The sequence below is a fragment of the Mustela lutreola genome, chromosome 13, assembly GCF_030435805.1.
Source record: "Mustela lutreola isolate mMusLut2 chromosome 13, mMusLut2.pri, whole genome shotgun sequence".
In the NCBI taxonomy this organism is placed as follows: domain Eukaryota; kingdom Metazoa; phylum Chordata; class Mammalia; order Carnivora; family Mustelidae; genus Mustela; species Mustela lutreola.
The window spans coordinates 68,100,370-68,113,255 of record NC_081302.1 but is presented as its reverse complement, the minus strand read 5'-3'; the positions used below and the strand labels follow the sequence as shown (position 1 = coordinate 68,113,255).

Below are 12,886 nucleotides of genomic sequence, written 5' to 3'. Positions count from 1 at the left end.
GCTGCTTGCATCCTAAGTCAAAGTGACGTCCACATCCTTTTTGTACACTCATTAAAAAATAGTAACACAAAAATTTGATTCCTAAATGTGCTTTCACAAACCTTCTAATTATTAAAAATGTTTCTTCCTTTGAAAGCAAACTTATTTTTATGAGATTAAACATGAAAGCTTATTTTTTTGCTAAGGAATATGAAAAAAAGAGAAAAGAAACTTGCTGATCATGGCTGTCAGTGAAAGCCTCACCTGAGCAATTGATTCTTTTTCCAAATGTGCTCGAGATCCACATGCAATAGCCATTTGTTCCTGAGGAAAAAGCAATAAAATGATTTTTCAGTAATTAAATATCATTACTAAAAATATTTATTTTCAATGAGATTATCTCATTTTAAGATACTGATTTTTTTTTAAAAAGTAACATTAAATATCTTTTTTTTTCTTACATTTAATATCTTTAAAGGTTTACTTAGGTGTTCAGAATATATACAGCTTCAATAAGCCTAGTTATACTTACTAAGAGGACAACAGGGTAGATATTAGGGGCATGTATGATTTGAAAATTCTTATTTTTAAGTGATTCTTCTAATTAAAAATACTGTATTAACATAGTTAGAAGGAAAAATAGTGGTATTAGAATAAAAGGTATCTGTAAATGCTATGATTATACATAATCATTATACTCTGGGAAATCCAAGATTATCAACTGAAAAACTACTACACATATTAAGGGAATTTAAGAAGATGAGTGGGCACAGATCAAGATATATATATAATACTTTAGTCTGCATATGTACAATCAGAAAATAGAACAGAAGATGGTATTTGTAACATCAATAAGAAAGCAAACTCTGGAAATAAACTTTACAAAAAATGTGGCAATACCTAAATAAAGAACACATGTATAAGCTACCAAGGGAAATAAAAGAACCCAACACATAGAAAGGTATACCATAATCATGGATGAGCAGATGTGATAACAGTATCAAAAATCAATCCTCCTTAAAATTAATCTTTATTTTTTTTTTAAAGATTTTATTTATTTGACAGAGAGAAATCACAAGCAGATGGAGAGGCAGGCAGAGAGAGAGAGAGGGAAGCAGGCTCCCTGCCGAGCAGAGAGCCCGATGTGGGACTTGATCCCAGGACCCTGAGATCATGACCTGAGCCGAAGGCAGTGGCTTAACCCACTGAGCCACCCAGGTGCCCTTAATCTTTATTTTTTAAAATTAATCTTTAAATTTAAGGTCATACCAATAGAAATATCAAAATAATTTCTCACTAAACTTGATAAGCTATTTTTATAGTTAATATTGTAAAATAAAGAACCAGAAGAGCCAGGAAAATTCTAATAATGAGGATTTAATATATATTATAAAGCTATAGTAATTAAAACAAAGGTATTAGAATGTGAACAGATAAATCCATGGACCAGAATGGAAAGGCCAGACACATACATACACACACACACTGACACACACACACACACACACAATATGGATACTTAGAATATGATAAAGATGACATTTTCAATCAGTAGGGAAAAGATGAACTGATAAATGCTGTGGGACATCTAGGTAGCTACTTGGAAACCAAATTAAGCTGAACCTGAGCCTCATACTAAATAGTAGGATATATTTCAGATACATGAAAGATTTAAGTGTAAAATATCAGGAATAATTTTTTAAATGATCTCAAGGAAAGCATAAGTACACAAAATCTAGAAGAAAAATCAATTTGAGGAATGCCTGGGTGGCTCAGTTGGTTAAGCGGCTGCCTTCGGCTCAGGTCATGATCCCAGCATCCTGGGATTGAATCCCACATTAGGATCCTTGCTTGGCAGGGAGCTTCCTTCTCCCCCTGCCTCTGCCTGCCACTCTGCCTGCCTGTGTGCACTCTCTCTCTGACAAATAAAAAAAATATATATTAAAAAAAGAAAGAAAGAAGGGGGTTTGGGAGAAGGGGGTGGGATTATGGACATTGGGGAGGGTATGTGCTTTGATGAGTGCTGTGAAGTGTGTAAACCTGGTGATTCACAGACCTGTACCCCTGGGGATAAAAATATATGTTTATAAAAAATAAAAAAAGAAAGAAAGAAAGAAAGAAAGAAAAAGCAATTTGACAATGAATTTTTAAAAAATTGTACGGTAAAACAAAAATCCAAGCATATTCAAAATTAAAAGACACATAGGGGTGCCTGGGTGGCTCAGTTAGTTAAGCATCTGCCTTTGGCTCAAGTCTTGATCCCAGAGTCCTAGGATCAAGTCCCGTGTTGCGTTCCCTGCTCACCTGGAAGTCTGCTTCTCTGCCCCTCCCCTAGCTGGTGCTTTATTTCTCTGTCTCTGTCTCTGTCTCTCTCTCTCACTTGCTTATTCTCTCTGTATCTCCCTCTCAAATAAATTAAATCTTTAAAACAATTAAAAGACACATAAATTGGGGGTAAATATTGGTAATTTATATTATAGACAAAAGGATCATTTCCAAAATGCTAAAGTGCCCCTATGAATTATTATAAAAGTAGCCTGATAACTCAGCTGGAAAAGAGGCAAAGGTTATGAATACAGTGTTCATAAAAGAGGAAGTGAAAATAGCTCTTAAACAACTGAAAACATCCTCAATCACATGTATCCCAAGAGCAATGCAAATACAACCTATCTGTGTTTACCATATGGTGTCTACACGCCCAACAGACAGGAATATGAAAATTATCAAGACTACAAATACACATATAATCTGATCCAGCAATTCCACAACTAAGAATTCTTCCTTTAAATAAACTTCTTATGTATGAAAGGACTTTCAAGTAGGGTTAATCATTTCAGTGTTGTTTGAAGCAGCAAACTTGCATGTCTATCCAAAGGCATTAGTTATGACACCGTGAAAGAATGAGGAAGGACTTAGCTGTATAAATATGGCTCAATCCCCAGGATACATTGTTAAGTGGAACAAGAGAACACTGAATAGTGTAACAGTTCACATTTTTTTTTTTTAAAGATTTTATTTATTTATTTGACAGAGAGAGAGATCACAAATAGGCAGAGAGACAGACAGAGAGAGAGATGAGGAGAAGCAGGCTCCCTGCTGAGCAGAGAGCCCAATGCGGGACTCGATCCCAGGCCCCTGGGATCATGACCTGAGCCGAAGGCAGAGGCTTAACCCACTGAGCCACCCAGGCGCCCCCAGTTCACATTTTTAAATAAAGAAAACATATACATCTTCCAGACGGATATATAAGAAATTAACACGGGTTACTTCTTAGAGTAACTGAGTGTCTGAGAAATGAAGGACAGGCCTCCCTTCACTGTGTATCTTCTTGTGCCATTTGACTTTTGAATTATTCATCAAAATAAACAAAACTGAAAGTGCATATTGTAGGGGGAAAAAAGGCAAGCATATAAATTTACCTATAATAAAACTTTATTATAAAGAGAAAATGTCATGTCTAATCTCACTACCTAAAAGCAGTCGTTTATAGTACTTTATTTATTTCCTAGTGTTTTCTCCCCCTCTGCATTTAAAACCATAGCTGAAATTTACCTACATATCAGTTTTATCATTCAAAATAACCTAAAAATTTCTTACATTCAACTCATTATTTTTCAATTTTTTATTATAAGTATTTTCAAACAATACACACAAGCAGAAAGACTAGGAAAATGAAGCCCCCATGTGCCCATAATCTGGCTAAACAATTATTAATACATGAAAAAAAAATACCAATGCATGGCCAATCTTGCTTCCTCTAAAGCTCCTCATCACTATCCCATCCAATTATAATGGCATCCCATTATAAATTGCTGTATATTTCAAACACAAATAGCACTATCCCAACTAAAACATTAATAATTCTTTAATACCACCAGGTACAGTTTTCAGATTTGTCCACTTATCTCATAAATATTTTCAGTTTATTTGAATCAAAAGCCAAATAAAATTTATACAAATTAGTTGATGTTTCTTTTACCCGTGTGTTCCCCCCACTTCGGTTTAATTTTCTTCTTATACTCTATTTGTTGAAGAAACTATGCAATTAGTTTGTAGAATTTCCCAGATGTTGGATTTTGTGGACTGTACTCACATTGCTGACATTTATCATGTTCCTCTGTCTCCTATATTTCCTGTAAACTGGTTGTTAGAAGCTTGATAAAATTCAGGTTTACTTTTCAAGAACTTTAGCAGAATTGCATGTCTGTCTTTCTTTTTTGTGTCAATGGTGAGGGCAATATTATATTTCACCATAATGATTCACCATATTTTCACTGTTGCCTATGTGTTGACTATTTCTAATTTGCTTTTAGAAAGGTGACCAAAAGAACATCTTTGAATATAAAACTCAATTTGTATTTTGGATCTCCTCCTTTGGAAAAAGTGTCATAGTAGCAGAATACTACACTGAACATATGAACATTTAAAAAATGAATGTTTTGGATCTCCTACTTTGGAAAAAGTAATAGAAGCAGAATACTAAACTGAACATATGAATACTAAACTGAACATTAATATGTTTATGTGCCAAATTATTCTTTAAAAGGCTCTCTATATTACCACTAAATGGGTATGATATTGACTACTTCATCAAATCCTTGCCAGTTCTAAGTATTCTTATTTTAAATTTGTTAATTCTATAAGGGGAAAATATAACCACATGTGATCTAATTTTCTTTTCTTTATAATAAAAAGGTAAACTTGGGTGAAATTTTAGTGGCTATTGTATTTTTTATTGTATTGTATTGTAAAGTATGGTTACATACTTTGCCTACTAGTTAGTAGTAGGAATACTTTCTTCCCTTTTTCTGGCAGAGGTACTTTGCCAGGAAGGGAGAGAATGCTTTTCTTTCTTTCTTTCTTTCTCCCTCTCTCTTTCTCTCCCTTTTTTTTTTTTTTTTTTGAAGATTGTGTTCATTTATTTGACAGAGAGACAGCACAAGCAGGCAGAGCAGCAGGCAGTGGGAGAGGGAGAAGCAGGCTCTCTGCTGAGCAGGGAGCCGGACACAGGGCTCTACCCAAGGCCCTGGAATCACGACCCGAGCTGAAGGCAGTGGCTTAACTGGCTGAGCCACCCAGGTAGGTGCCCCAGAGAATGCTTTTCTTAAGGAAGAATCGTGTAAAAAGTTCAGACAGTATATCGCAAATAAGCTTCAAAGTAAAATCCAAGAAGAGCAGCAATGTTACCGAGTATTAGATGGGGGAGGGGGCGGGAAAGGACATCTTCCTACCTTTCAGAGACTGAGTAGAATTAAAATGTCATTTAATTAAAAAAAAATGCCATTTAATTAAACTAAAAACAAATTAAAACAACAAAGGTTTTCATTCAAAATTTTTTCTCTCAGTGTAAGTCTCTAAAAGCTTTTAGGAGAAGTTTGTATATCTGCGGTTCTGATGTAAGAACTGAATCCCTGGTATTGACCTCTCCATCATAAGGAATTCATCTAAACAGCTTTTAGAACAGTTAGCTGTTCTTCAGGAAAAGATAGTCTTGCTTTTAAAACTGCTCGTATTAGAAAATGTATGTAAACATGAAGTCTCTTTTAAGCCTCTTTCAGAGTATTGCTAATTTTTTTGTGGGTGTTGAAATGAATACTTCAGTTACTATGCCAGGTAGCTTTTAAAAGTGGTAAAAAGTGGTACCATATTGTCTTCTAGAAAGAAATGCTCCATCAGAATCTCTTACCTAGTACTTCTCCATTTAAGTATTTCCTCACAATTCACTGGAGAGAAGGAATAGACTAGAAGAACTAAATAGTGTTAATTTATATCAATGATTATCAGTAGTAACATTAGAATTAGCTCTGAAAAATCAAGCACAAAGACTATGTTAATAATTAGAGGTAATGGATATTAAGTGCTCAACATATGCTAAACAATTAACCATAAATTTTTTAAAATTTTAATCATTACCTCAGGATTATGAACTTAGGGCTATTGTCCATTTGTCAGTGATAAGGAAATGAGGTAGGTGGATTAACTGGCCCAAAGTTATATGCAGTCTGAACCTAGGAGTATTTGAGCTCCACACCCACAATTAAGAAACATAAGAATTGGGGGCGCCTGGGTGGCTCAGTGGGTTAAGCCTCTGCCTTCAGCTCAGGTCATGGTCTCAGGGTCCTCAGATCAAGTCCCACATCAGGCTCTCTGCTCAGCAGGGAGCCTGCTTCCCCCTCTCTCTCTGCCTGCCTCTCTGCCTGCTTGTGATCTCTGTCTGTCAAATAAATAAATAAAATCTTAAAAAAAAAAAAAAAAAGAAAGAAAGAAACATATGAAGTAGAAATGGGAATTGGCATAAGTACTCCAAAGGTAAATTTAACTCCAAATGAGGTGGATATACAGAAATAAAGTTGTGACAATTTAGAAATTAGTAAAAGAAAAGTCAGATAGTAAAATTAATCATATTCATCCAAGGTGGGCAGAAATGGAAAACTTAGCATATAAAGTGAAGTACTGAGTTAAGAAAAAGTTTTATTTATTAAAAAACTATGTTTTGATAAAAAAAAAAATCCTATCCCTCTTTTTTCTCAAAAGCAGTAAATGTTCATTATTAAAAACAAAAAATAAGGGTGTCTGGCTGGGTTAATTGGAAAGAGCATGCAACTCTTGGTCTCGGAGTTGTGAATTTGAGCTCCATGTTGGGTACAGAAGTAACTTAAAATCAATCTGAAGAAAAATAAAACTTTGAAAAGATATCTCCACTCCCACTATCCAAAGACAACTGATATTAATACATTATTTATTAGATAGATAACTAGATAGGGCTACAGCTATCTCTATAGATACCAGATATTTAAAACTTATTTTTTCACTTAATAATATATGCTGAATAGCATTCTATATGACAATGAATTTAACTGTGTAAATGAATATTTAACACTTTAAATCATTTCTAATGTTTCCTCTAAGAAATTATATTAAATATATTTTTAAAATGAGGAAAAAAATCCTTGGAAATTTATTTTATACACATTCTTAATTATTTCCTTAAGGTAAACTTCTCAAAGCTGAATCAAGGGATATGTATTATTGAATCAATGGATGTGAATTATTTAAACCTTTTGGTTCTTATTTTGAACTTGTTCTATAAAAATATTACATTAATCTGCACAGACTCACCTGATAAATTTGGCAACTTTATTCTTTTTTTTTTTTTTAAAGATTTTATTTATTTATTTGACAGAGATAGATCACAAGTAGGCAGAGAGGCAGGCAGAGAGAGAGAGAGGAGGAAGCAGGCTCCCTGCTGAGCAGAGAGCCCGATGAGGGACTCGATCCCAGGACCCTGAGATCATGACCTGAGCCGAAGGCAGCGGCTTAACCCACTGAGCCACCCAGGTGCCCTGGCAACTTTATTCTTGTTTTCTTTTTATTTGATGAAAGGTGCCTAATTATTTCCCTGAGTTGTTTTTTTTTTTAAAGATTTTATTTATTTATTTGACAGACAGAGATCACAAGGAGGCAAAGAGGCAGGCAGAGAGAGAGAGAGGAGGAAGCAGGCTCCCCGCCAAGCAGAAAGCCCGATGCGGGGGTCGATCCCAGGACCTTGGGATCATGACCTGAGCCGAAGGCAGAGGCTTTAACCCACTGAGCCACCCAGGTGCCCCATTTCCCTGAGTTTTTAATTTATTTTTATTTTTAAAAGATTTATTTATTTATTTGGGGGGGGTGGGCAAGCAGGGGGAGGGGCAGAGGGAGAGGAAAACAATCCTCAAGCAGGGAGCCTGGTGCGAGGCTGGATCCCACGACCCTGAGATCACAACCCCAGATGAAATTAAGAATCAGATGCTCAACCGACTGACCACCCAACTGTCCTTTCCTGCCTTTTAAATTAAGAGAATTTTCTCTTGACAATCATGAGGATATTAAATTTATGAAAATCTTTGTGGTCAGCAAAAAATTTTGGTTAACGTTAAGGTTTCAGTCTTCTGGAACAAGGTTGGTAACCTATGGCCTCTGGGCCAAAGCCGGCCTACTGCCTGCTTTTGCATGATCTATGAGCAAGAATGGTTTTTCAAGTGTTGTTAAAAAAAAAGAGTATTGCAACAGAGACCATATGTGATTTACAAAGCCTAAAATATTTACCCTCTGGCCCTTTAGAGAAAAAGTTTGCTTTCCCTTTTCTTAAGAGATACCCACTTTCAAACCAGGTTTGTTGGCATTATATACCTGCTTTGGTAGGAAGCTCGTGTCCTTCACTGTGTGATCTGCTGAGACAGACTGTCCTGAAAGTTCCACAGAGCAAAATCTACCTCTTCTTACATTTTCAAGACTATCTTTCTTAATTTTTGTGTTCTGCCTTTTTGGATTTTCACAAAGATCTCAGCAAAATGCTTGTGTAACTGCCGGGTCTATAAAACAAATGATTTGGAAAGTTAAGGGATTTTTTTGGATGCTTGGCCATCTGAGAAGGTGACACAGATATACTTGGCTCTTAGACTTGCCCACGGTCCACAAAAAAAGAGGAGAAACAGTAATTGTCATATTCTCGTTTAAGGAAAAACCAAACCATGCATATATGTATGAAGTGTTAGGGTCCCCAAACCAAATTTAACCCAGGACTACTATATTAAAGACAAAGGAACATTTAGGGACATTAGTTAGCAATCACTCCAGACTGAGAGGTATGTGTGTTGAAGGTGGGATGGTTAGTATCTTTTTCCTGTAGTTTTTCTCAGTGCAGTTTTACTCCTTATCTGTTATCTTTCGTCATTTGTGGACTTCAAAACTTAAAAACTAAGTTTACTGGAACTATGACTAAATGGAAATCCAAGATCCAAGTCACAGCCTAAGGAATTACTCTATGGTTACGGAGTGCCCATTTCTTGTCATCTATTTTGCCTGTCTAGGGAGTTTTAATTCTATTTTTATAGTTAAGCCACTAAACAAATGATCATCATATATTTTGCTTAGAAAAATTACTGTAAAACGAAGCATATTTTATTAAAAGAGGTAGCATAACTACTGGTTAAGAAATTGAAAAGCTGGGAGAAAAGCTTTGTATGTAAAGAAAAAAGGTAACAGATAAAATATTTGGAACCAAATAGAAATCCCTATTTTATTTGTGTATTATACAAAGCTCTATTTAAATTACAGGTTTAGTTTAAAACCTTAAAAGATCTTCTTTGGAGAAGAAATTGTAAGTAACTTTTCTAAATACATTAAGGATAATCTATCCAGCACTGTAAGTGGAAATACAAGCACAAAGTAGTAACAAATTTCTTTTTCTTGCAATTAAAAATAGTATCAGCTGAGAAAACATTAGAAGCCATTACATCTGGAGAGTCAACACACTAACACAGAAGATACTGAAGCTAACTACTGCCATCTAGTGAGTTAGTTATGTAGCCATTATAGGATTTGACTACTTTGGAACCCACGTTCTGGTTTCATTATTTCCAGAACTGTTCTAGTCAATTACTAGGTCTTAAGGGAACATATACGATTCATGCTTATCAAATTTGTGACTTAAATGAATTGAGAACAGAATGGCAATTACATTAAAGATAGGGAAAAAGTCCTACAGCCTGACAAATGCAAATCGAACATTTTTGATGCTAATGTTTAATGCAGTCACACTTCCATTCCTAAATAAAACAAGGCAAAACAAACACAACTTGAGGATACGTTTGTGCCAGTTTGAGGATGGGGAGACAAGGTGCAATGGCAATGCATACAGAAGAGTTGGCCATGTGAGGTGACTATGTAAATGTGGTAACCAGATCCACATGCGCTGAAGCACCCTCAGTGGGTAATGATCAGGATGATGACAGAAAGAAATATGCTGTTTTAAAACCTGAAAGAACTACTGACAGCCTAAAATAGAGAAGACCACACAGAAAACAGCTCCCTCTTTAAAGGGCTGTCACAAAGAAGTACAGGACACTAGTTTGTGTCACTCTGAAAAACAGAACCAACCAAAGGGGGTGATTAAAAGGAGGCATATTTGCATTTAATGTAAAGAGGAACTTTGTAACTCAGTTGAGACTGACAGGCTGCTTGGGCATCACTATAACTATGCAAGCAGAGACTGAAAGATCACTTGGTAGCTATAAAAAGTTTCCAATGTTGGATAAATGATTGAAGTAGACCAAGGGTTTGTAATGTATAGCCCGTGGCCCAAACCTGGCCTGCTGCTTGGTTTTGTGAATAAACTTTTCTTGGAACACGGACATGGTCATTCAGTTATGTATTATCTAGGTCTGCTTTTGTGCTACCGCCAGATTTGAGTAGTTGCAACAGAGACTATATGGCTTTAAAGCTGAAAATATTTACTCTATAGCCCTTTACAGAAAAAGTGTGCCAGGGGCGCCTGGGTGGCTCAGTGGGTTAAAGCCTCTGCCTTCGGCTCAGGTCACGATCCCAGGGTCCTGGGATAGAGCCCTGCAATGCGCTCTCTGCTCACCCAGGAGCCTGCTTCCCTTCCCCTCTCTCCGCCTGCCTCTCTGCCTACTTGTGATCTCTGTCTGTCAAATAAATAAATAAAATCTAATAAATAAATAAATAAAAATTTAAAAAGTGTGCCAACAACTGAATTAGATAATTAAGAAGATTCCTTCTAATTCCTCTATGAGTGTTAGCTTCAGAGTGCAAGTCTTCTGAGAGCAATGACTGGCTATTTATAAGCTTTATCAGAAGCATGAGTACACAGGGATCCCAATTTAAAAAAAATAATTTTTTTTTAGAAGATTTTATTTATTTATTTGACAGACAGAGATCACAAGCAGGTAGAGAGGCAGGCAGAAAAAGAGAGAAGAAAGCAGGCTCCCTGCAGAGCAGAGAGCCCGATGCGGGGCTCGATCCCAGGACCCTGGGATCATGACCTGAGCCGAAGGCAGAGACTTTAACCCAGTGAGCCATCCAGGCACCCCTCAAAAATAATTATTATTGAGTTGATCCACATACTTTGAAACCTTTCTTTTCCTTTTCAGAGTTGTAGAAAGGAAACTGGATTCACAGAAGGGCCAGATTTTTCTCATTCACTCTGTAACTTTGGCTACATCATTTAATTTTTCTTTGCATTACTGTAGAATGACATAAAGTCATCTGCAAACAATTTGAAACCATCCAGCCTCCTTCCTACTCATGGCCCCCCCAAGCTGAAGTCATAATGCAGAAGAAACATTTACCAAATCTTTGTGGGTTCTCTAGGGAGAACCAGGAAATCAAACCTAACAACTGTACTAGTTGGATATTCTTTTAGCTTATCATGATTCACTAAGAGGTGGAAGAAGAAATACTTTTTAAATAATAGTGAACATATAACATATCCAATAATAATTTCATATCATATGGCATAAAGCAGTAACGTGAAATAAAACTTCTGTGATGATGGAAACGCTCAAGATCTGTGTTAGCCAATAGCCACAAGTATATGAAATGTAGCCAGTGAGAACTAGAATTCAAAATTTAGTGAGGAACTATAATTTTATTTAATTAATTTAAATGTAAATAGCCACATGTAGCAGGTACCTACTCTTTTGAACAGCACAGATGAAAGGGATATTTTCAGAAATAATTTTTATGAATTGTATTAGTTAATGCATTTAATATCTTTTATTTTTTATTTTTATTTTTTAAAAGATTTTATTTATTTGTTTGACAGAGATCACAAGTAGGCAGAAAGCAGGCAGAGAGAGAGAGGGAAGCAGGCTCCCTGCTCTGGGGCTCGATCCCAGGGCCCTGAGATCATGACCTGAGCCAAAGGCAGAGGCTTTAACCCACTAAGCCACCCAGGTGCCCCTCATTTAATATCTTTAAAGAAAAACTACTAGATAGAAAAGGGAAGTCAGTGATGGTGAAAGGAAATGCAATACTTGTGAAAAGCCATAAAATTAAATAAACATACTTATTTCTAGGAAGGATATGAGGTTTTTTAACTATTAAATGTTCTGCTTTTGGGGTTTTACTTTTCTTATTGTTCAGTTTTTGTTATAATGAACAGGGATTATTTTAACAAATATATAATAATAATAATAAATTCTAAATTAGGTCTATTTCATTCATGGATAGTTCTATTTATTGACCTTAGTTCAGCCCTCTATTTGTTTCTTTACTTTTTGTAATTTATCTAATACCATTCTGTTGTTTTGCCATCTCTCCTTCCAATACCTAAGTTGCTGAATTCTTATTTTCATTATTTCTCCAGCAAAAATACTTTCATGCAATTTTATCCCTTTTCTTGGATTATACTGGCTTTCATTTGGAGTTTATCTTTCTATTGTATAAAACTTCAGTTCTTTTTCTATAGTAATATGTTGGTGCAGGTGACATTTCTTTCACTTTGTCATGACTAACAAGGGTAGCTCTTGGACAGTATAAGGGAACTATACCTGATAGACAGGTATCCCCTGGGTTTTTTTTTTTTTTTTTTAAGATTTTATTTATTTATTTGAGAGAGAGACAGTGAGAGAGAGCATGAGCAAGGAGAAGGTCAGAGGGAGAAGCAGACTCCGCATGAAGCTGGGAGCCTGATGTGGGACTCGATCCCAGGACTCTGGGATCATGACCTGAGCCTAAGGCAGTCGTCCAACCAACTGAGCCACCCAGGCGTCCCGTATCCCCTGGTTTTAAAAGCTCATGTCAGGTCATGGGGCTTTTATGAAAGACCAACATTAGTACCTGTTCTTGCTAACTGAAAGAAATATGAAGAGGCTTTTCACTATTACAGAAAAAAAGCAAAAAGCATAGTGTTTAGCATTTGTTTTGCGGCAAACTGAGCAGTTAGAGGGGCCCCGCCCAGCTCCTTCCCCAGCATCTCAGCATCCAGCCTCCATAGCTTTGAACCTTGTCTGTGAGCATCTCTGCTTTACCCTGATTTATTTTGTGTGTCTGTTAGCAAGATGTGTTTTAGGGTGTCAGAAAAGCCCAAGAGAGGTTATTCTTCGGTCTGGGAACATTAAAAACA

The 12,886-nt window shown here is 36.1% G+C and overlaps 1 protein-coding gene across 2 annotated transcripts in view; it reads right to left on the bottom strand.

The window, feature by feature from the left end:
* The window catches only part of ALG5 (ALG5 dolichyl-phosphate beta-glucosyltransferase), a 41,006-nt gene that overhangs the window by 14,596 nt on the left and 13,524 nt on the right, over window positions 1-12,886 (bottom strand). For both annotated transcript variants that reach the window (XM_059144166.1, XM_059144167.1), the window contains one exon: window positions 244-303. In XM_059144166.1, the coding sequence (XP_059000149.1) occupies window positions 244-303 (60 nt within the window). The remainder of the gene's footprint in view (window positions 1-243; window positions 304-12,886) is intronic.